The following is a 22,736-nucleotide window of genomic DNA, read 5'->3' as shown; positions in this document are numbered from 1 at the left end:
TCTAATTCTTCTTTTCCCCTTTTCTAATGTTCACCTCATCTTTTGTAAAATATAGATTTGCTGGGTGCTGAAGTTTCACAAGTATATAACCATTTGTTTCATTGCTGCCCCTGACTTCTTAAGGAAAATGTATAAATACTGAACCTCCTGGGAACCTCTTTGAAAAAAAACAGCCACAGATGCATCTGTGACCTGTGTTTTTTCCCTGGGTATGCCCTTAAGCTAAACCTCAGTGATCTGAGTCTTATGCCTCAGTCACTCATTTTGATTGCTAGAGAAATAAAAAATCTCAGGTCCTACCCCGGACCAATTGAGTCAGAAAACCTGGAGGTGGCAGCCATAAATTAAGGAGGAAAAAAAACAAAACCAGAAATCATCCCCACCTCCTGACCTCTAGGGAGGGCAGAGTGGCTGAAGGTTGACTTGATTACCGATAGCCAATGACTCAATTAATCATGCCTATGTAATGAAGGCCTCCATAAAAACTCAAAAGAACTGGGTTCAAGGAGCTTCCTGGTTGCTGAAGACAGAGGTACTGGGAGGGTGGCACACCTGGAGAGGACATGGAAGCCACCCCCCCCGCCGCCCCGACCACATACCTCGCTCTATACAGCTCATCTGGCTGTTCACTTGTATTCCTTTAAATATCCTTTGTAATAAGTGGGTAAACATAAGAAAACTTTTTCCTTGAATTCTGTGAGCTGCTGTAGCAAATTAATTGAACTGGAGGAGACAATCGTGGTAACTTGTGATCTATAGCCAGTTGCTCAGAAGCACAGGTGACAACCTACTAGTTGCAATTGCAATTGGCATATGAAGTAGGGAGCAGTCCCGTGGGACTGAGCCTTCAACCTGTGGGATCTGGTGCTATTTCAGGTAAATAGCATCAGAATTGAGTTAAATTATAGGACATTCAGTTGGTGTCTGCTAAATAATTCTTTTTTGTGTGGGGAAAACACACATAATTGGTGTCAGAAGTATTGAGTGGCATGTAAGAATAGGAAAAAATAGTGTTGTTTTCCTTTACAAGTGGCCTTCTCTCTCTCTCTCTCTTTTTAAATTGCATTTTAGGTTTTGGGGTACATGTGAAGAACATGCAAGACTGTTGCATAGGTACACACATGGCAGTGTGATTTGCTGCCTTCCTCCCCTTTACCTATACCTGGCATTTCTCCCCATGCTATCGCTCCCCAACTTCCCACTCCCTGCTGTCCCTCCCCTATTTCCCCCCAACAGACCCCAGTGTGTAGTGCTCCCCTCCCTGTGTCCATGTGTTCTCATTGTTCAACACCTGCCTATGAGTGAGAACGTGCGGTGTTTGATTTTCTGCTCTTGTGTCAGTTTGCTGAGAATGATGGTTTCCAGGTTCACCCATGTCCCTACAAAGGACACGAACTCATCGTTTTTGATGGCTGCATAATATTCCATGGTGTATATGTGAGTGGCCTTCTCTCTTATTGCTTCCTTTAAACCACTCCCTCCAGCCCACCTTATGTCCAAATGAGGTCAGTGCTAGAAAAGAAGAGCGAAGCACAGATACATCAGGACTGCTGAAGAAATGCCTTAGTAGGCAGAGCTATTTGAGAGAGAGGCTGTAGGCAGCCTGCGAAGTGAACAGGCAAATGTTCTCCTTTCAGCCACCTTCCATGTGGCTCTTCGGCATCCCTAAGCACAACTTTCAGGGCTGAGGCTAATGTCCTCTGGCCCTGTGATGGGAGAAGGCCATGGAGGAGAACCTGGAAGCAACTTTGACCTGGGCACTTGAAGCTGATCTGCTTGGGGTCCTGGGCCCTAGTCCACTCCATGCACTGCTTGTCTGTCCCCTCTCACCTTCCTCAGGACAGCAGCAGCGGGCGGGACAGCAGGGGCAGCGGATGTAGCAGCAGCAATACTGAGGACAGCACTGGCACCAGCACACTCCGATCAGCAGCAGGAGGAGGAGGGCTCCCAGGATGATGAAGATTACTGTTAGCCAGTCTGCAGGGGAGACACCAAGCAGGGGTTGAACTAAATATTCAGGGGGAATACTTCCAGTTCTGATATTCCAGAGGTCTCATAAATATAGTTCTTGAACTACAGGTTAAAGTTGAGCAATATACTGGCAAAAAATTAAAAGTTTAGCTTTGATAAGGGAGCATCAGAGGTTGATAATCCAATGACAAGAACTTAGGCTTGCTTATTTCTGTTTTTTTTTTTTTTTTTTTTTCCTGTAAGTAAAAGTGTTACAGCAGTGAGGTTAACTAAATAGACAGCTCCAGTGGCACTTACGCAGGACGATGAGCTTCACCTCCTTATCAGGGTCTCCTGATGTGTCCCCTGGAGCCTCAATGGTACAGTAATACACTCCATGGTCCCACCACATCACTTCATTAATCACAAGATCTGCTCCTACACAGTAAGGAGGAAGAAAGTGCCAGTGTCAGAGGAGAGGGCACTGGTTTCTAACCTGTGACAGCCTCAAGACCTGGGCAGCATGGCAAGACCTTGTCTCTACAAAAATTTTTTTAAAAATTAGCCAGGCATGGTGGCCATGTGCTGGTAGTCTCAGCTTCTCTGGAGACTGAGGTGGGAGGATCACCCAGTGTCTTGAGCCTAGCCACTAAAGTCAAGGCTGCAGTGAGCTATGAATGTGCTAATGCACTCCAGCCTGGGCAACACAGTGAGATCCCATCTCAAAAAAAAGTTAAAATCAAAATATTGTTTAAGTCGCTAGTATATGGGGCTTTTACTTACTCACAATCAAACCTAATTCTAACTGGTACAGTGGGTTTGATTATTTAGCTGCATTGCAGATGAGTAAAATCAAGACTCAAAGGAAGTGGCCTAATAACATACAGACAATGCTCATCAGAGGTAGGTTCAGGCTCACATCTCTCTGCCTCAAAGTTGATATTGTTAACCACCAAGCTTTCCTGTCTTCTCTAAATTGGGTGAAAAAACTCCACATTCTGGGTCCCTCATAGCCTAAAATGAGCAGATATTGCTTGATCCTAAAGGACAGGTATGAGATAAACTTGAATAAAGATAAAATGCCAATATTTTAAGAGTAAATGTAACTCGAGGAAAGTTTCAGTTCTTGTGGGCCCTCAATGTTGTGTACCTCCATTAGGATAGATGAATCGTTTATATATAATTGCTTTTCATTCATTTTCTTTTTAAATTTTAAGGTCAGAGGTATATGTGCCAGTTTGTTACATAGGTAAATGTGTGCCATAGTGGTTTGCTGCACAGATCATCTCATCACGTAGGTATTTAGAGCTGTTCTTCCTGATGCTCTCCCTCCTATCCCCAACGCACCCTCCAACAGGCCCCAGTGTGTGTTGTTCCCCTCATGTGTCCATGCGTTCTCATCATCCAGCTTCCACTTATAAGATCATCAGGGTGGAAAAACAATCTACCAGATGGGAGAAAAATTTTGCAATTTATCCATCTGACAAATGTCTAATATCCAGCATCTACAAGTAACTTAAAACAAAAGGTTAATATTTATGTTCAAGTTTAGTAAAGTCAGCAAACATTCACTAAAGCCCTTTCGTGGGTCCAGCACTATGTTAGGCAATGAGGAGATGTAAAGAGAAACAAGACCCTTTTCTGTCCTGAAAGGGTTTAAAATCCAGTCAAAGGCAGCCTCCATGTAAAGTGCAGCAGCAGTTCCAGCTCTCCGACCCACAGTAAGCACCAGGAAACCTTAGCGTTACAGACTTATTTCTGCTAAGTTGGTGGTAATATCTCTAATTCTTTATTATCTGTTTGTCAAGAAATATTTATTGAGGAAATGAAACAAAAATGCAAGGTCACGCACCACTGGACCTAACTTTGACTTCTGTTTCCTTCTCTTTCTACGTCAATCCCTATAATTTTTTCCTACCCACTATTTTCCAAACCTGCTACCTTTCCCAGAAATAAGCTTACCCCAGACTTGGAAAAATGGTGAAAGTGCTTTTAAAAAATTCCCCCCTCAAAGCATGATGTATATTGTAAGTCTGGTCTAATTTTTATTGGAGAAATAAAGAGTATTTTAGGAGTGTCAGAGCAAGAAGGGTATTCAGATATTTTAAAGGATCTAAGAACTGATTTGTCAGGGTCATCTCAAATGATGCAAACATAGGCATACAAGTGTCAGAAACAAGAGCTCCAGGAAGTCCCAACAAGCCTGGAGACAGAAATAAAAACAGAGGGAAATACTTATGTTTTTCTGTGGGAGTAAGAAAGAAGTAGGGTTTGAGCCAAAGGTGGCTGGGAGTGGAAACAGTGGAAAGTATATACCTTCATGTTTTTAGAAAACAAAAATAATAATAAGGGCAGGGGCTAGCATGTAGGTGGACTTCCATCCTTCAGAAACTGTACAGGTAATTTTGCTAATTAAAGAGGCTTGAAACTGTGAAGTCAGATAAGAATAAATTCTGCTGGCTTTGGAAAAGGTAGAACCACCTTTGATCTTTGAAGATGCCCCTGGAGACTAGAAAAGAAGGACAGATGTACCCTTAGGCTGAGGGCTGGCTTGAGGAAACCAGAGTCCAAATGTAAAAAGAAAAAAAAAAAATCAGACAGGTATTATAGACAAAGTTGAAAGCACTTACTAAACGGGTTCCCTTTAAATGAGCTATCTTTAAACAGTCAGAATATTCACTGATTCCTTGATATTGTAGCTATGGGCACCATGAGTGGGTCTTCTTCCCCTTTTCCCCTTTTTACTAACAAATATTTATTTAACACAGCACATAAAGCCCATTGAAATAGGCTCTGAATTCTGTGTTGACAATCTATGGCAGCAACTGTGGGTTACACGATAGAAATATGGGGAGCTAAGCCATTTATCCAAAAGTATACTGAGTGATAACTAATGCTCACTGTCTACTTTCTGTTTGCTAAATGCTTTATACGTATCACCTTTGTCCCCAGAAATCTCCATGAGCTAGGTACTATGGCAAGTCCCATTTTATAGAAATGGAGGCTGAAAAAATTGTAGAGGTTTGCCCAAGTTCATATACCCTGAAAATGCAGAATTGGAATGCACAACCGCACCTGACTCCAGAGTCAGGGCTCTCACCACTATTCACTGCACTGGGCACAAAGAATAGACAGGCTTTAGACATAGCTCTCACATATTGTGCTACATATTCACTTTGTAGTAGGGAGGAGGATACCATGATGCTCATCGTTCAGATGTGGAAACAGAAGCCAAAGAAAATAACTGATCACTGGTCACTGAGCTAGTAAGAGGAAGCACTAGGACTCTCACTTGGGGCTTTTTAGTCCAAGCCCAGTGTTCTTTCCTCTATCAGTGGAGGACAGTACTCTCAAGGTGGTCATCTGCTCAGAAGCCCCTATTTTTTCCATATGAACAATGGGAATAGCTGGAGGGAAACTCAGGGATCTGGGGTTTCAGTAGGCCCTGAGAGCAATTTGCAGAAGGACTCAAAGAAACCTGATCCACACCTTAGCCCTGAATCTCAGGAAAGCAAAGGAAGCCACTCACCCCTAGACCTTTAGCCAAAGCTATAGATAGCAACAGATCAACCTCTGGTCGAGGGAAGTAACTTCAGCTGGTGCAGCACATTCTATGAAGCTGGCCCTTTCCTCAATGACAGTAACCAAGTAGACCAACAGGCAGCAGAAAGAAATGGGAAATCCCATGCTGACTCAGCCTGCCAGGCGTGGTGTCTGCACCTCCCCCCTACCCCCAGTTCCCCTGCTGCCTCCCCCACACTCACGGTTCTGGATGGTGATCTTGCGCTGCCGGTAATCTACCCCCAGCACGGGCTCATTCTGCCCCCGCCGCTGTGCCACGATGCGAACTTCCCGCTGGTTGTCGTTGCAGTCATTGGATGGGTCCTGGCCCAGGGATAAAGCTGCCTGGTATGCTGAGGAGAGAGGGCACACTACAGTCACACAGCAATAGGGGATTCCCACAAAGAAAGATGCCCTTTCTGCTCCGGGTGTGAGACACAGTGAAATGTCTCAATTTTTCCCAAGACTATGCATCCCCCGGGACTCTTGTTAATCATGAAAATTCTGATTCTGGAGGTTTAGAGTGGGATCTGAGATTCTCATTTCTAATATGCTCCCTGGTGTGCCAGGTACCACACTTTGAGCAACCAGACTCCTTACCCCCTAAACAGGCCATCATTTGCCAGCTGTAACCCCATCTCCTGCTCCAACTTCCTTTTTCTCATTTTCAAAGTCACCCAAGCCTCTCTCTGCTCCAATGGGATTCATCCACCTGCCCTTAAAATATAAGGTCTGAGAGCTGTTAAATCTGGCAAATGCCTGCTTCCCTAGCCTCTCCTCCCTGGCCACTTAACCCAGCCATTTTAAGAGTAAACCCCAGGAAACTTGCCTCAATTTAGAAAGGAGTCCTTTGGGGACAATGTCAGGCTCATTGGGTGGCTCAGACAGCTCTTGAGATTCTACTCAAATCATATTGTGAGACATTAGCTCAAGGGCTCAAAAAGGTAAAGACCGATGCCGCCCCCCCGCCCCCCCCCCCGCTCCCTTGGCTTCTTCTCAGGAAGCTTACTTCTTCCTACAAACAGGGTGTCTGCTTCTATTATCAAAATGTCCAAAAGGTTAATTGTCTTGGTGCTGACAGTGGGGTGGTTCTGGGTTCCTTTGTTCTTTGAGACAGGGCAGAAATGGACAACTAGGAAAGAGCTCTGATCCAGACAGCACAACTCACATGCCTGAAGCAGTTGTCACTGAAAGGCAGGACCGGCCAACTCTAAGCAGGCATTGTGCAGCACTAAGAGACTTCCCACAGTGAAGGGCACTAGGGGGCTTCGTCAGCAGAGGAATGACCATCTCCCTGAAGGCAGACTGAAGAAGGGAATGTAGCAAGGAGCAAGAGGCTTCACAAATGACCATTAGTCATTTGTGCTGAGTGTAGAATCTTCTTGCCTGCATTCTAAGGTGGAGGGGGTGACGGGAGGCGGGTCTGCATCATCAACTCAGTACACTGGCATGGAACCAGGAACGGACTGGGAGGCAGGACTTTCGCCTAATGTCTGAGTTACCTTAAATATTTTTAGAACAAAGCAGGACAAAGATTTTAAAATAAACTAGTATGTAACCTTGAATACATTATCTCACCTACCTGGGCTCGGTTTGTTTGTCTATAAAACAGAGGAACTGCGTTAGGTGATCTTTGTGGCTTCTCCTCACTACAAAGATTTGTGATCCTAAATAATCCCTAAACTCTAACTGCAGTGGGTCACAGAGGTGTCTGGGACCCACAGAAGGCCAAGGGGGTGAGGATACTCACACGCTGAGTAGTAGTCAAAGATAGGGTCCTTGCAGAAGGACTTGAAGCGCCATGTCACCACCACATCCTGGAGCTGGGCAGAGGTGGTGTAGTCACATTTGAGGACGACAGAGGCAAACAGGGTAACATAGCGTTCTGTGTGCTGGACCGTCACAAGCAAGGACAGGCACCCTAAAGCCAAGAGCAGGAGACAATGCTGAAGGTGACCTATGTCAGTTAATGGCTAAGAAAAGCAATGTAGATGAGTAAAACACACTGCTTGCCCTCCTGCCTGACTCTGGCTGGGAGCTCACAGGCAAAGTCTGGTTTCTTACTCCCCTGGGAAGGCTATGGGTGGGGTGGGGTAGAGAATGTGCTCAGCAGCCTTAGGGGAATATAGGAAGAACGGAGTGAGGAAAACTCCCAGGAACTCACAGTGCATTAACAGTGATGACACATCCCACTATTTCAATACAATTCGATAAAATAATTGTATTGAAATAGGGCCACATTTGTACTCAAGTAACACTGCTCATATATATTTTTTTCTTCACTTAATGTCTCTTCTTAAAATGGTTTCCCATTTCCTAAGGATAAATTTCAAGCTCCATGACCAGGCCTGCGAAGCCCATTAGGTCTGCCTGCTGCCCATCTTATCTGCCCCATGTCCCTTCACTCCCCATCTCCCACCTGAGGCGTTAGCCATTCTGAACTTGCTTCAATCCTTCCCATGCTAAGACCATTCTCTTCTCTAGGTGTGGCTCTCTCAGTCTGGAGCACTCTTCCATATTACCTGTCACTGCTCCATTCTCTGCCCTGGGCTAATTATGATTCACTGCAACCTCTACCTCCTGGGTTCATGCGATTCTCCTGCCTCAGCCTCCTGAATGGCTAGGATCACAGGCACCTACCACCATGCCCAGCTAACTTTTGTATTTTTAGTAGAGACGGGGTTTCACCATGTTGGCCAGGCTGGTCTTGAACTCCTAACCTTAAATGATCCACCTGCCTTGGCCTCCCAAAGTGATGGAATTTCAGGTGTGAGCTACCGCACCTGGCCCCTGAGCCACCACACCTGGCCTTCTTTTTTTTTTTTTTTTTTTTTGAGATGCAATCTTCCTCTATTGGCCATGCTAGAGTGCTGAGGCACAATCATGGCTCACTGCAACCTTGACCTCCTGGGTTCAAGTTATCCTCCCGCCTCAGCTTCCCAAGTAGCTGGGACTATAGACATGCATCACCATGTCTAAATTTAAAAATTTTTAGTAGAGATGAAATCTCACTATGTTGCTCAGGCTGGTCTTGAACTCCTAACCTCAAGCAATTCTCCAGCCTCAGCCTCCTGATGTGCTGGAGTTATAGGCGTGAGCCACTGAACCCAGCGATAGACTTAAATTTTGAACAAACTTCCAGGAGATGCTGATTCTACTGCTCTGAGGACCTACTTTGAGAACCATTGGTGTAAACTCGATTTAAAACACACAAACACACACACACACACACACACACACACACACACACACTTTAGGCTCAGATATAGCTCGGTTCAAATTAAACTTTAACACTTACTTGAACTTTGGACAAGTTATTTACTCTCTCTGAGCTTGTTTCTGAGCCATGAATGGAGATGATGATAGTGCTAGCCTCATCAGATCCTCGCAAGAATGCAATGAGATAATCCATTTCTGGTCCTTGGCATGAAGCCTGGTACATACACTGCCACGTTAGTGCTGGTGTTTGAGTCTCTTCCCTTTTTCCCCTTATTACAAGGGCCAAGGAGAAAAAGGTTGGAGTTGGGGTTTTCTCCGACAGAGTTTTCAAGTGGAGCCACCTTCATTTGGACTGAGTTTCTCCCACAAACAAAGAAAATATAGTCATTATCTTACAGAGCAGTTGGTGGGCCTGTCTCGAAGGCTAGAATCACATGATTCTTGGGTCCTGCCTGACCTACTGGTCACAGCCCTTATAAGACTGTCCTCTTAAACTTCTGATGGGCACCTGCATCAGAAGGCACTCACAGAAATGACCTGGTGACCTATTTCCGGAACTGGGCTGTGATGCAGATGCCTCATGACAGATGTGCTTGATAGAGGCTCTGCAGCAGTGCAGGGGAGAGCTGTGGGCAGAAAGACGTCATGAAAGGAAGAGATTTAACCTAGGCTCCAAGAAGCAGGTAGGATTAAGGTTACACATGAGAAGTAGGAAGAAGGCAGAGAAACTCACTGTTTCAGTAAGCAAGAAAGGAGGGAGCAAAGAGCCTTATCAGGAAAGGGCAGCTACCTGGGCAACCTGGAGGAAACCAATCTAGCTGTGTCTCCAGCTTTATGGAAGACAAGGAGACAAATAAGGCAGGGCTGGTGGTGGTGAATGGGAAGTAGGTGATGGGGTGAAGTCTAAATCACATTCCAGTGTCAATTTCTTGTCTATGGATCATCACTGAAGTCTTTTCTGAAGAACAGTAACAGGGGGAAAGTGGTGTTTTTAGGAATATGGATGACTTACCCACTCAACTGTAAACGAAAAAATATCATTTTAAAATAAACTTTGAGTAGTTTTGGGGAAAACAACTGCTGTCTTCATAAGCTATAGATTCCCAGAAATCAGGCCAATTAGAATGGAAGGGCCAGTGACCAACATCTCAAGTTTAACCTGGATTATTTCTTAATCTAATTTTTGGTTCTTGTTCCTCCTCTCTGACCACCCCTCTGTTTTTTGTTTTTGTTTGTTTTCTTCCAGAACTGACCTGAAATAGACCTTGGAGATCTCACCAACCACAGTTTTATCTGAACAGTAGAAACAGCCACAGATAAGATTTTCACAATGAATAGAATGCCATTGTCAACACTGGCTTATTTTGTTACATAACACACGTACTGATGAAAAGAAAGAGGAAAACACTGATTTGTGGTCTAAATAAAATCTTAGGTTCAACAGCGTCTTAAAATATATACTATACTTGATTCCTGAGAGAAGATTAGCTGTGTTCACTTCCTATATAACAAATCTGAGGCTTAGAAATTTAAGTGACTTGTCTGTGGTCATTTATTTTCTAAGGCTGGCAGAGTCAAGATTCTGTTCCTGAGCAGTGTTCTTGCCTCAGCTTGGCTATTCTTTAAATAAAAGATAGTTGGTATTCAGAAGTTTGCAAATAATTGGAGCTGGGGGCCAGGCTATAATTAAATATAATCGGTGCAGTCACTCTGACACAGTGAAATAAAGAACATGTAGGCTCTTTATTTGCCTAAATGATAATTTGACATAGCCATTTATTCAACATTCTAGTCATCATTATTTGTATAGAGGTAGAGCTTTTGGGAGCAGGGAGGCCAGGTTTGCTGGGGGTCAGAAAAGGGAATTTGGTTTGAGTCAGAGGTTGCTATGGGGTAGCTTTGAAGATTGCAGAATCTGACACCTTTGAGGCGGGGAAATGGAGAGAAAGATGATCACTCAGCTCCCCTTCCATGAATGCCCTCATTGTGGGCAAACCACAGCTGGGGTGACACAACTCACCTTTATCAACGTCAGCACTAACTTTGCTGCTTGGGTACTCTTTTACCTTCTCTTCCATTTCATCCCTGTGTGAATAGCAAGCCTTGATATCTGCCAGGTTTGACAAGTTCTGGCCATCTTGAGCTCACTCACACTCTCTCCAGGGGTCTGCCAGCCCCACAGCATCCTGCACAAACCTCAAACCTCCACCCCCTGCCCTGTCTCACACACACACACACACACATGCACACACACACACATGCACACACACACACACACACGAGTTCTGGGAGAAGAGGTATTGAACAACCCAGCTAACTCTTCTCCCATCTTCTCAGTTGTTGCTGCTGGCCCTCAGCATCTATTATGTACCAGGTGATGTACATTTTCTGTCTCTAATTCTCACAAACTCCCTCAGCTGGGCAACAGCCCTGCTCATATATGTGGGCAAAAGTTCAGAGTATAAGCTACACCCCCATGGGCCCAACATCACATACCTAAAAAGTGTCAGCGTCAGAATTTGAGCTTGGGCCTTGCTGACACCAAATCCCAACTTTTCCCAAGCAGGCAAGCTTGATCTTCCACAGTAGAAGTGAAGCGCCAGACTCTTAAAAAGTAGCTGGATTTTCCAGATTGGGAGGGAAAGAAAGGCAGTAGCAGAACAGCCCATCTCAAAGGGAAAAATCCCCCCACTTTCTTTTCCTATATCCTCTAACTTCTCTGTAAACCTAACCACACTGGGCATGCACAGAACTAAAAAGGTAGAGTTTTCAAGGAGGGACCCAAAGCAGCAGAATCAGACTGAAAATATGAACAGGATCAAAAAGAGAAATTCCCTGATTATACTCATCCTGGTTGCAACTTTGCTCTTTCAAGCTTACCACAAGCTTTCCAATTCTTAAAATTTTTTCTATTCTTAAATTTCCTTTATCCTGTGGCATTTTCTCCTCCCCTGTTCATTGACTCCTACTTTCTTAGCTGTCATTTCTATCATTTTCTCTTAAAAACGTTAATTCTAGAGCCTGACTCCCTGAGTTCAGATTCCGTCTCCACTCCCTACTAGCTGATTGGTAATGTGATATAAATAGTAGTTTATTCTCTGCAGTTTATTCTCTGCACTCTTGGAACTTGTGCTCCTGGTAGGAGATTCAATGATGAACAGGAAAACACACAGACAAAGTAGTTCCTGTCATGGATGAGTTTTACATTATTAAACAGAAACTACAGGAGCACTGAATATTAAATCTTACTCCTGTACAATAAGGGACTAAAACAGACACATGTATCCAACACTGTAGTCAACATTAGTTACTGGGGGTCAGAAAAGGGAATTGGGTTAGTCAGAAGCTGGCATAGCAAGTTATTTTCAAACGATTGTTTTCCTTTGTATGCAAAACTGAGATGATAATAATGCCTGCCTTATAGGGTTGTGGTGAGTATAAAAAAAGTTCCCCATTCAGCAAAGAGCTGGGCATATAGTAGACATTCAATAAACATTGGCTATCATTTGTATCAGTTGTACTTATCTTGACTACTTTAGGAGTTCCAGATCCACTGAGACCAGCATGTAAAAGCATTTTGAAAAAATGATACAAATGTAAACTATCATGATTGTCTTCTCTTTGCAAAATGAGTTGGTGCCTCAAAAGCTTCAAAAGTTTCATACCTTTGTACCTTGGCAAACTCATTCACAGCTTGCCTTGCTCTGTGAAAGAAGGGAAGGAGACCTGTCACATAAGTGGAAAGGAAACTTCAGATGAGATATCAGAGCTCATGAGGAGAGAAAGGGAAGGGGGTTCTCTGTTTCCTGCCATCAGGTACTTTCCAAGGCCAGGCTGCTGTGCTGAGTGGGGTCTACCATCCTATGCTAAAACAGAAGGAAACACCAATGAGGGCAGAGTATCTTTACAACGAAATGCCGTCTGTTCCTAAATACGTGCACGTCTTTGAACATTTTTTTCTTCCACATTTCTTGCATAGCATTAGATTGGGCAAGAAGAAGTTTTAGTTTCTAGAAGATACTCACGCAGTATAGAAATGTAGGCATATATTTTAAAATATTTTTAAAATTAAGAACTGTTTTGAAGGACTAGATGGCACTTCTCCTCCTTTCCCATGAAGGGACCTGCTTGGAAGGGATGGTAGGCAGGGAGGGGAGGCAGGTCTTTGCTGGCAAGGGGCAGTGGCCTGGGACTGACACTAATGGGATTTCTTGATTCCTGAGTGTTTTTCAGGTATACAGGCACCCTGACTCCATGCAGCAGGTTAATAAAATGCACACAGGTTCAGTCCTATCAGAGTTTATGTCTGAGCAGGCTATCTCACCAAGCATATTTACCATCAGTCCTTGTTACATTTCCTCAGATAACAGTGCAAATATGAGAGGAATCAAGGAGAAGAGGGACTTGGTATGGACAAGAAGGAACAAGACAAGAACAAGAGGGAGTAGTCACGAACAAGAAGGAAAGGATAGGGAGAGCTGAGAGAGACAGAGACCAGGAAAGCAGATGGGTCAGGGGAGGAATGAGTCTAGGTATTATGTGTTTAACCAAGGTCTGGCATGCAACCCTCAACAGTGCAGGCTCCCCTGAGAAGGAAAGTGCTATATGCTGAGCACTTGCTATGTTGTTTGACATGGTATTAGGTGGTTTATTTTACATTATCTTATTTGAACTTTGCAGGAAACTGATGAGATAAGCTTTATTTTATCTCTATTTCATTGATGATGAAAATTCTGAGAGATTAAGTAACTTGCTTAAGGCCACGCAGCTAGTAAATAGCAAAGCTGGATTTAAAGCTGGACCTCCACTACACTACCATGTCTTCTGGATAAGTTTTCTAAATGATTGAGATTTAACCCTCTGAGGAATAGTCACACATTTAAGGGACATTCACAAATTTATTTTAATAATTTTGTACAGAAACCCTTCTTTCCTTTGTTAATACAAAATAAATAAGTGGGACACTTCAAACAGTGGAGAGGGGTATTGAGTAAAAAGTTCCTCCTTGCTCACCATGAATTCCACTTTCCAGAGGTAATGCTATTGATAATTTGGTCTACATCCCTTCACATCTTTTCTTATGCTGTTTCTTTAAAAAAAATCATATTATGTACATTGATTTTTGACTTTTTCTTCAAAGTAATGATATATTGTATATTGATATATGCAGATCTAATTTTTTTTTGTTAGTAACTGCATGAACATTTCACTCTATCGATGAGCCACTTTTATTTACACATTTTCCAAATGATGGACATTTAGGTTGGTTCTGATTTTTAAGTATTACAGGCAATGCTGACATCAATTACTGAAATTAATATGTTTATATAAGTACATCTTCACATGCATTCTTTTATTCTAGTAGAATATATTTCTCAAAGTGAGCTAAAGGGAATAAGCCTTTTCTATTTGAATGGATACTTCAGGAAAGAAATATATATTCCCATAAATAGCGAGTGACAGTCCCATGCTTCATCACAACCTATTCAAAAGGGGAAAATATCAGTCTTAAAAATTTTTTTAAGTCAAATAAATAGCCACTCAGGTGGTTTGAACTTAACATCCCTTTGATTACCAGGGGGAGAGGCCAAGACCTGGTTGAGAGGCAGATGCTCGGAGTTTCCCAAAGTCATTGACCCAGGTTAGTGACTCATGTCTCCATACACTAATCTCAGAGCAGATGCAAATTTGGGCACCACCAGAACACACGCATTCGTTCATTTATTGAGTATCCACTCTGAGCCAGACACTAGTAGCAAATAAGAGAGACGGGTCTCTGCAGTCTTGGAACTTGTGCTCCTGGTAGGAGATTCAATGATGAACAGGAAAACACACAGACAAAGTAGTTCCTGTCAGGGATGAGTTTTACATTATTAATCAGAAACTACTGGAGCACTGAATACTAAATCTTACTCCTGTACAATAAGGGACTAAAACAGACACATGTATCCAAATGCTCCTGATAGTTCTTCTTGGTTGTTTCAAATTCTAAATCAAGCCCAAAATCTAAATCACCATCCTTTCATATAAACTTGGGCCTCTCTTATGTTTCCCCTCAGTGAATGGAAAAGACCAAAAACTAGGAAGGAATCATCCTGGTATCTCTTTCTCCTTCACTCTTCATATACAGTCTGATCAATGATTTGGCTGTGTCCTCACCCAAATCTCATCTTGAATTGTATTTCCCATAATCCCTATATGTCATGGGAGGGACTAGATGGAGATAATTGATTTTCAGGTGGTTTCTCCCATCCTGGTTCTGTGATAGTGAGTGAATTCTCACAAGATCCAATGGTTTTATAAGCATCTTCCCCCTTCTCTGGGCACTCATTTCTTTCTCCCGCCACCATGTGAAGAGGACATGTTTGCTTTCCCTTCTGCTATGATTATAAGCTTCCTGAGGTCACCCCAGCCCTGCAGAACTGTGAGTCAATTAAATCTCTTTCCCTTATAAATTATGCAACCTCAGGCAGTTCTTTATAGCAGCGTGAGAAGGGACTAATACACAATCTATCATCAGATTGGGTTTATTTATCTCTGAAATATTTCCAGAATCTCTCTCTCTCTCTCCAATTTCAGTACTATCCTAGCACAAGCTACTATTACATCCAGCTTCCATACCACCTGTACTTAGCTAGTACTGTACTCATGCCTACACTGGTGCTCCCTGCCAGGTGGATTCCACATTACTGTTAGTCTCCCAATTCCTCCTCCTTAAAAAGCTCTACCAGCTGTCCATTGCTGTTAAGATAAACACAAAACCTCCTACCATGACCCATTAAGCCATGCACATCTAATCCTACCCACTCTTCTGGCCTTAACTCCACCACTCTTCCCAGGGCTTCCTTCACTCAGTCAAACTCACATTCTTCTCATCTCCCCCACACGCTAAGCTCCTATCCAGCACTCTTGCACATGCTGTTACTTTGGTTTGGATTGATCGTGCCTCAGTACTCAAGCATCATCCCTTCAGGGAGGGTATCCTGACTGAGCAAAATCCATCTACTCAGTGCTCTTGTGGTACCTTGTATCCTTCCTTCCTGGTCTTGTCACAGTTGTATTTCTGCATTCACTTGAATCCCCTTTAGACAATAAGCTCCATGGGGGCCCAGGGCCATGACTGCTTTTGTTTGCTACGACAATGTCTAGCACCTAGTGGACATTAAACATTTGCTGAACAAAAGAACAGATACATTCATGCAAGATAGACTAAATTGCTTGGAACAAATTTTAAGTGCCCTAAAAGTTCAGAAAAATGGTTAACGTTAACCATGTCTAGTATGGCCAGACAAAAAGCAAAAAAGAGGGTGTGTGTTGTGGGTACAAGGCTTCCAAAGTCATGAGCCCAGAATTAGTTGGCCTTGAATTTCAAACAAAGAGCTTTAGCCCACTCTCATAAGCTATAGGGATCTAATGGAGCTTCTTTGGATGGAAAATTAAAATAAGAGTGGGGATGATTAAGTCGCTGGGTAGGTTAACCTATCATCTGCACGGAGAATGGTTGGAAGTAGACAGAGAAGTGGCAGGACTAGAGTCAAGAAGATGCTTAAAGTAGACTAGTATAAGAATTGTCACCTAAAATAGAAAAGAAGGGGCAGATCCTGGGACTAAGTAACAGAACTTGGTGATTAACTGGTTATGAGAAATAAAGTGCCAAAATTGCTTTCCTCTGATTCCACCTTATCCCAAGAGTTGCAGAATGGGAGATCTAGAAAGAACTGGGGACATTGTCAGAGTCTTTTCAAGTCTTTATTTTATTTTATTTATTTTTGAGAAGGAGTTTCACTCTTTCACCCAGGCTGAAATGAAGTGACGCAGTCTTGGCTAACTGCAACCTCTGCCCCCTGGGTTCAAGTGATTCTCTTGCCTCAGCCTCCTGAGTAGCTAGGATTACAGGCACCTGCCACCATGCCTGGCCAATTTTTGTATTTTTAGCAGAGACAGGGTTTCACCATGTTGGTTGGGCTGGTCTCGAACTCCTGACCTCAAATGATCCACCTGCCTTGGCCTCCCAAAGTGCTGGGATTACAGGCATGAGCCACCATGCCCGGCCAGAGGTTTCTCAATTCTTAAAACACACAATTTTATTTTTCCCCAAGGACTTCATAATACATTATTATGGTAATAATAATTTATTTCATTATAGTGTACAGATAATCATCCAACATCTTGTTTCACTGCATTGTTGTTGGGGCAAGACGTTTAAACATTAGCATTTAGTTAGACATCCAGGAAGCAGTCACCAGTTTCTATTTCTGTATACCAGAATTCAATTAAACAAAATAAACCTGCTCTACAGTATGAAATACGAGAGAGAGCAATGGATAAAGGGTGAAGACACCAGGGTTCTGGTCCCAGTTCTCCAGCTAACTCCACTATGTCAACCTGAAACACATGACTTCCCTGGGTCCGCATTTCCTTATCTGTAAAACTGGCTGGGAGGGGAAGATAAAGGCTGAAAGTGATTTCCACCTGTGTTCAACAGAACGCTGGGATTCTGGGGAGGTACTTCAGGAGCTCCCAAGGAGGCAAGGGAGCAGTTGAGTGGACAGTCTCCCATCCACCACCCATACCCCCTCACCCTGAGATATATTAGGGAACTTTATAAGATTTCATTAAGTCTACAGTATGGTCATACCTCCACCCCCACTACCCTGGAAAAATTACTGGACTAGATGCTGTCTCTCTAAGGATATAATTACTTAGGAGTCAGCTGTTTGATCTCCCAAAGAATGATAATACAAGTTGATAGCTGTGTGGATCTGCAAGTTGACACCACACTATGATGTTAAAAAAAAATTCACAAGAGCACAAATGACACACATCCTTTTAGAATTGGAGCGGGGGGGTGCGGGGTCAAGCAGGACACTAAACTTTCATTCTAAGAATAAACTTTGACATTGGATGAAGGCAACCAGAGCTATTGGCCAATAATGGTACTTACTTTAGTCTTATTTTAATGTTTTAAGGAATAGATATTCACATATCACTTGTGCATTAAAAGTATATTTCTTTCTTTCTTTTTTTTTTTTAGACAGCATCTCACTCTGTCACCCAAGCTAGAGTGAAGTGGCGAGATCTCAGCTCACTGCAACCTCCGACTCTTGGTTCAAGTGATTCTCCTGACTCAGCCCTCCAAGCAGCTGGGAATACAGGTGCATACCACCACACCCAGCTAATTTTTTTTATTTTTAGTAGAGATAGAGTTTCACCATGTTGGCCAGGCTGGTCTTGAATTCCTGACCTCAAGTGATCCGCTTACCTCGGCCTACCAAAGTGCTGGGATTACAGACATGAGCCACCGCATCCAGTCCCAAAAGTGTACTGATTTCTGAAGAAAAAACCTTCAGAGAATCACACACACATTTACCTCTGACAACTGATGTCTACATAGCTCAGAGCACAAGGACTGTGACAATATCACAAGACTCCCTGACCTCAGAGGCTTCATTAGGGGCTCCAAGCCACAGTGAACAGCAAGTACCTAAATATAACACAATTTTACTACTGCCTCACACTTTGTAATTGTGGGAACTTGGAGGCTAATCAGAGAATTGGGTTGACTCTTCTTTGAAGACAGGAGAGATCACAGTGATGGACAAAAACAAACACACCCTAGTACAGGATTTTCCAAAGTACATATTGCAGTTTGCAGCAGGTTTTGAGAAAATCAACTTACAGGGTGTTTATATTTAATATTGTTAATGTGGGGTTGATTTTTAAATGAATTTTAATATCAGTAAGGTAATATGTAATATCAATTGTTATTATTTTATTCAACTCAGTAATAAAATTTTTGTGATCATTTTGCTTCCATTTTATAAACTCTATATATGTGCATACATGTCACAAGGTACTTGGATCTTTCTGGGAGCTGTGAAAAAAAAATTGGAAAGCACTGCTTTGGTAGATATTGAGAGCAAGAGAAGAAGCCTGATCTTAAATTTGATCTTGACAGACACTTTGGGAAGTTTGGCTTAAAAATTAAGGAAAAGGTGGGGATAGTAGAGAAGGACTTATGCCCAGTATTTCCTGAGTGAAGATGACACACACATACCTCTGACAACTGATCTCTACACAGCTCAGAGCACAGGACTGTGACATCGCAAGACTCTCTAACCTCAGAAGCTTGGGGCCTTAGGGGTCCCAAGCCACAGTGAACAGCAAGACCTAAATATGACACAATTTTACTACTGCCTCATACTTTGCAATTGTGGAAACTTGGAGGCTAATCAGAGAATTGGGTTGACTCTTCTTTAGAGACAGTAGGGATCACAGTGATGGACCAAAACAAACACACCCTAGTACAGGTTTTTCCAAAGTGCATATTGCAGTGTGTAGTGAGGCATAGACACTGTGCTCAACCTTAATCTACCCAACAATAGTTGGTCTTATTGGTGGGGGGCACTGGGAGTTGGCTTGTCAAGAATTTCACCTGTTTTCTAGATGAAGGCAGTTTAAGTAATCCCTCTGAAGTCACAACTAATAAGAGGCAGATTCCGAATTCCAACCTGATAATCATCTGTTATTATAGTTCACATTTTCTTAGCCATAGAGGAAGAAGGAAGAGAAAAACTTGTTTACTTAAAGTTAGCTTTAAACAATCCTACTTGGCTCTAATTCATGACTACTATTATCACCCTGGCTAATATTGAGTAAGCTTTCCCTCACTTTGTTCAGGCAGTCTATTAAGTGCTTTAAAACCTTTATTTCCCTTAATCCTCACAAAAGCTTTACGAGATATGTGCTATAATCATTGTTATTTACTGGAAGCTTTGAACACTTCACTAACAGCTCAGTGTCTAGTGTCACATAAACATCATTGATGCAAACCACATTAAATAGCTGAATGTAGTTTATTTATATTCCTACATATAGGGAAACTATCTGCCAAAATAGCTATTTCCCCTCCAAGTGTTGGAGTCAAACAGTTGAAATATCAATTTCTTAACAATAAAGTGAAAGTGAGTTTAGAGGTTCGCTTAGGATTACGAAGTTTTAATTCTGGGGATAGAATACCCAGGGGCAGAGGTGGGAGCAGAACTCTATTTTTCTAAAAAGGTAGCTCAAGCGGCTTCAGAAATCCCCAGCTGCTGTGAAGTTTGAGATGAGCATGTGAGGCACAGGAGAGACGACTGTGCAAAGCTGTGGGATTTTTATAAATTTGCATTCATAGCTGGAGCTGGTGATTAGTGAAATTTTGGATATAAATTGAGGTGAGGTTTGAGGTTTGATCTATTTCCCTGTGCATCATGAGTGTTCAACATCTAGTCTTATCAACTTCAGACAGTTTCTAGGACCTATATCTTGCAGAAAACCTTGTAAGCCAGAGGGACTTGGGGATATCAGTTTTCTAGTTTCCCTACCCTTTTGCAAGCCTCTCTCTCTTTTATTCTCAGCATTACCCTTAAGTTTTGTAGAATCCTGTCTGAATGAGATTTGATTTTAGCTGAGCAATTCTTATGTCTTATCAAGCTTGTAAAAAGAACATTCTGCCTACACACCTTCCTATTGCATCTGTTCCCAACCTAAAAACACAAGAGTCAAATTGGTCTGTGAGCAAACTCTAAGTTGACCTTCCACTGACAAATTAGAGGTAACAGAGTGGCTATTCCTAAAGGGAGGGGATGGGTAGAATGAAATCAAACAGGGTGGAGCTTCCAAGGGAAGTTATAAATTCTTGTTTGCAAAGTCACGCCTACATCCTAATTGGAAAAAAGTGGAAAGAGCCTGTTCATTCTGCCCCTCAGCTATCCTTTCCTACCTGGTTTCACTCGTGCAGATACACACGAGTCAGATTTCCAAGACACGCACTGAGATACACAAATTCATGTTTTCCAAAGTAGAGAGGAGATTGGTGTGGAGGGTAAGAGAATGAAGCCTGAGAGGGTAGATGGTTGGAAACCTGATGGGGGATGAGCAAGGGGTAAAGTTAGGCCAGTGACGGGATACAATCAAAGTACGAAAGTGACATTGAACATGGTTAGCACAGAGGCATACGTTGTGGTCCTGCACAATAGATTCAGATTCTGGCCGAACATTACTTTATATATTGAGAACATATTATAACCTCCTAGAAATGAAATATATGCACTTCTGGGCCAGTATGGTTGTCACCACATCAGATGAAAGGAAAAAGTAATTAGGAATTTTTAAGAATGGTGCTTTTACCGCTATCAGTTCAGCTTCAGAGATCAAGAAGTGCCTAATGACTGCAGGAAGGGAAGCTCAAAGGCTCCAGGTTTCTTAGTTGCATCTGTTTGGGAAGAGCCTGGGCTAACAAAAGAGGAAAGCAACAGGTTCCCACAGGCAGAAACTCGATCCAGTCCCCGCACCTCCTTGCGCCCATGCCAAGCGCCACCTGAGCACGGCCCAGGCCTCCACTGCCCTGCCCGCGGCCCGCTCTGCAAGGCCAGGCCACAATGGCTTCCTGTCTCCTTGGGCCCAGGGTGGGTGCCAGTTTTCCAAGGCTCACCTGCTGGGAGCCAGGTGCAGAGCAGCAGCCAAGGTGCGGGCAGTTTGGGCCACGCCATACCGCCCCTTCTTTGGCCTTTTCAGCTCAGGGGCTTCGGGGCACCGCGTCCTTCTTCATCAGATGCCGCCCCAGGACGCACCACCTTCTCCAAGGAACGCCTCGGGTTTCCCCTCACTTCAGCTCCGCGCGGAGGGAGGGTCCGCTCTGGTCTCCCGGCAGGTGCCGCCCGGCTAGTCCGTACCTGCGGCGCTCCCAGCGGCTCCGCCTCCCGCCCCGCGAGCCACCGTTTCCTGCTCCGCCCCCGCCTCCCTGGAGACCGCGGCCACCTTCCCTACCTGCCGCCACCACCTGCTCGCTGAAACACGGTTTCCACTTTCCTCCAGAAGTTCTAGGGAAATCTCACCCCCTGCAAATTTATCCCTCTCTCCTTCTAGAATTATGTGGATATAACTTTCCTGGGTGCGTTTCCTGCGTTACATTTCCATTCTTTTGTAAATACTTGCAAAACATTGTTTCGCTAAAAGCACAGTAATATGAAGTTTACTCGTAATGTCTGTTCAGATTTTCTAGAAACTAAAGATTCGTTTCTAAGCCAGGTGCAGTGTCTCACAGCCTGTAATCCCAGCACTTTGGGAGGCTGAGGTGGGCGGATCACCTGAGGTCAGGATTCAAGACCAGCCTGGCCAACATGGCGAAGCCCATCTCTAATAAAAATACAAAAAAGCCATGCATGGTGGCGCGCCCCTGTAATCCCAGCTACTCAGCAGGCTGAGGCAGGAGAATTGCTTGAACCTGGGAGGCCGAGGTTGCAGTGAGCAGAGATGGCACCACTGCACTCCAGCCTGAGTGACAGAGCAAAACTCTGTCTTGAAAATAAAATAAAATAAAATAAAATAAAATAAAATAAAAAAGATGTGTTTCTAGAAGACAGACATAAACTAGAGAAGTAGACTCAAATTTCTACATCTATTAAAGTAAAATATTTTAGAAAAATTAGAAAACTATAAAGTTATGGGAGTTTAAAAAAATACAGCTCCTACTTTCCATAGCTAGGCATTGTTAACATAGGTATATTTATTTTTATTTTTTCTTATCTTTCATTGTCACTGAAAAGCCACTCACAGACCTCGGCCCCTACCAAGATTTTGACCTTGCAAGATCAAGGTTTTGACCTTTTGCTTTGCCAAGACTCTAGGTCTCTTCGCACCAGGCCAAGTAGCATGTAATCTCAGTCTCTCCTTCCATGAAAGGAAGCCCACCAGCCATCACATTTTTCTTCAAGAAAAGAATTACAAAAATTCATTAAACACAGTTTCAGGAAACTCCCATTCTGGTCACTAACCTTAGAAGTCAATATTATTTCTCCTGAGCTCATATCCTGCCTGCTTTGCTTTGAGGGGGCCTCTTCTCCTGGGCTGCTGGTATCCTTCATTTCACCTCCAGCCAGAGGAGCATCCTTGTCCTGGATAGATTCGGGATCTCCCTCTCTTTCCTCCTCCCAGTTCCCTCCTGGATCTGGCGTCTCTTTTCC

At 43.3% G+C, this 22,736-nt stretch overlaps 1 protein-coding gene across 1 annotated transcript in view; it reads right to left on the bottom strand.

Moving 5' to 3' along the window:
- The window catches only part of ILDR1 (immunoglobulin like domain containing receptor 1), a 32,475-nt gene extending 11,007 nt beyond the window's left edge, over window positions 1–21,468 (bottom strand). Inside the window, exons 1-5 of the mRNA XM_032267744.1 lie at window positions 21,206–21,468; window positions 7,262–7,432; window positions 5,715–5,864; window positions 2,269–2,388; window positions 1,831–1,977 (exon numbers count right to left, since the gene is read on the bottom strand). Of these exons, the coding sequence (XP_032123635.1) occupies window positions 1,831–1,977; window positions 2,269–2,388; window positions 5,715–5,864; window positions 7,262–7,432; window positions 21,206–21,263 (646 nt within the window). The 5' untranslated portion in view covers window positions 21,264–21,468. The remainder of the gene's footprint in view (window positions 1–1,830; window positions 1,978–2,268; window positions 2,389–5,714; window positions 5,865–7,261; window positions 7,433–21,205) is intronic.
- Between the last annotated feature and the right edge of the window lie 1,268 nt (window positions 21,469–22,736).

The sequence above is a fragment of the Sapajus apella genome, unplaced genomic scaffold, assembly GCF_009761245.1.
Source record: "Sapajus apella isolate SASKATOON/1434 unplaced genomic scaffold, GSC_monkey_1.0 scaffold171, whole genome shotgun sequence".
In the NCBI taxonomy this organism is placed as follows: Eukaryota; Metazoa; Chordata; class Mammalia; order Primates; family Cebidae; genus Sapajus; species Sapajus apella.
This window is presented reverse-complemented; position numbering and strand designations above follow the sequence as displayed.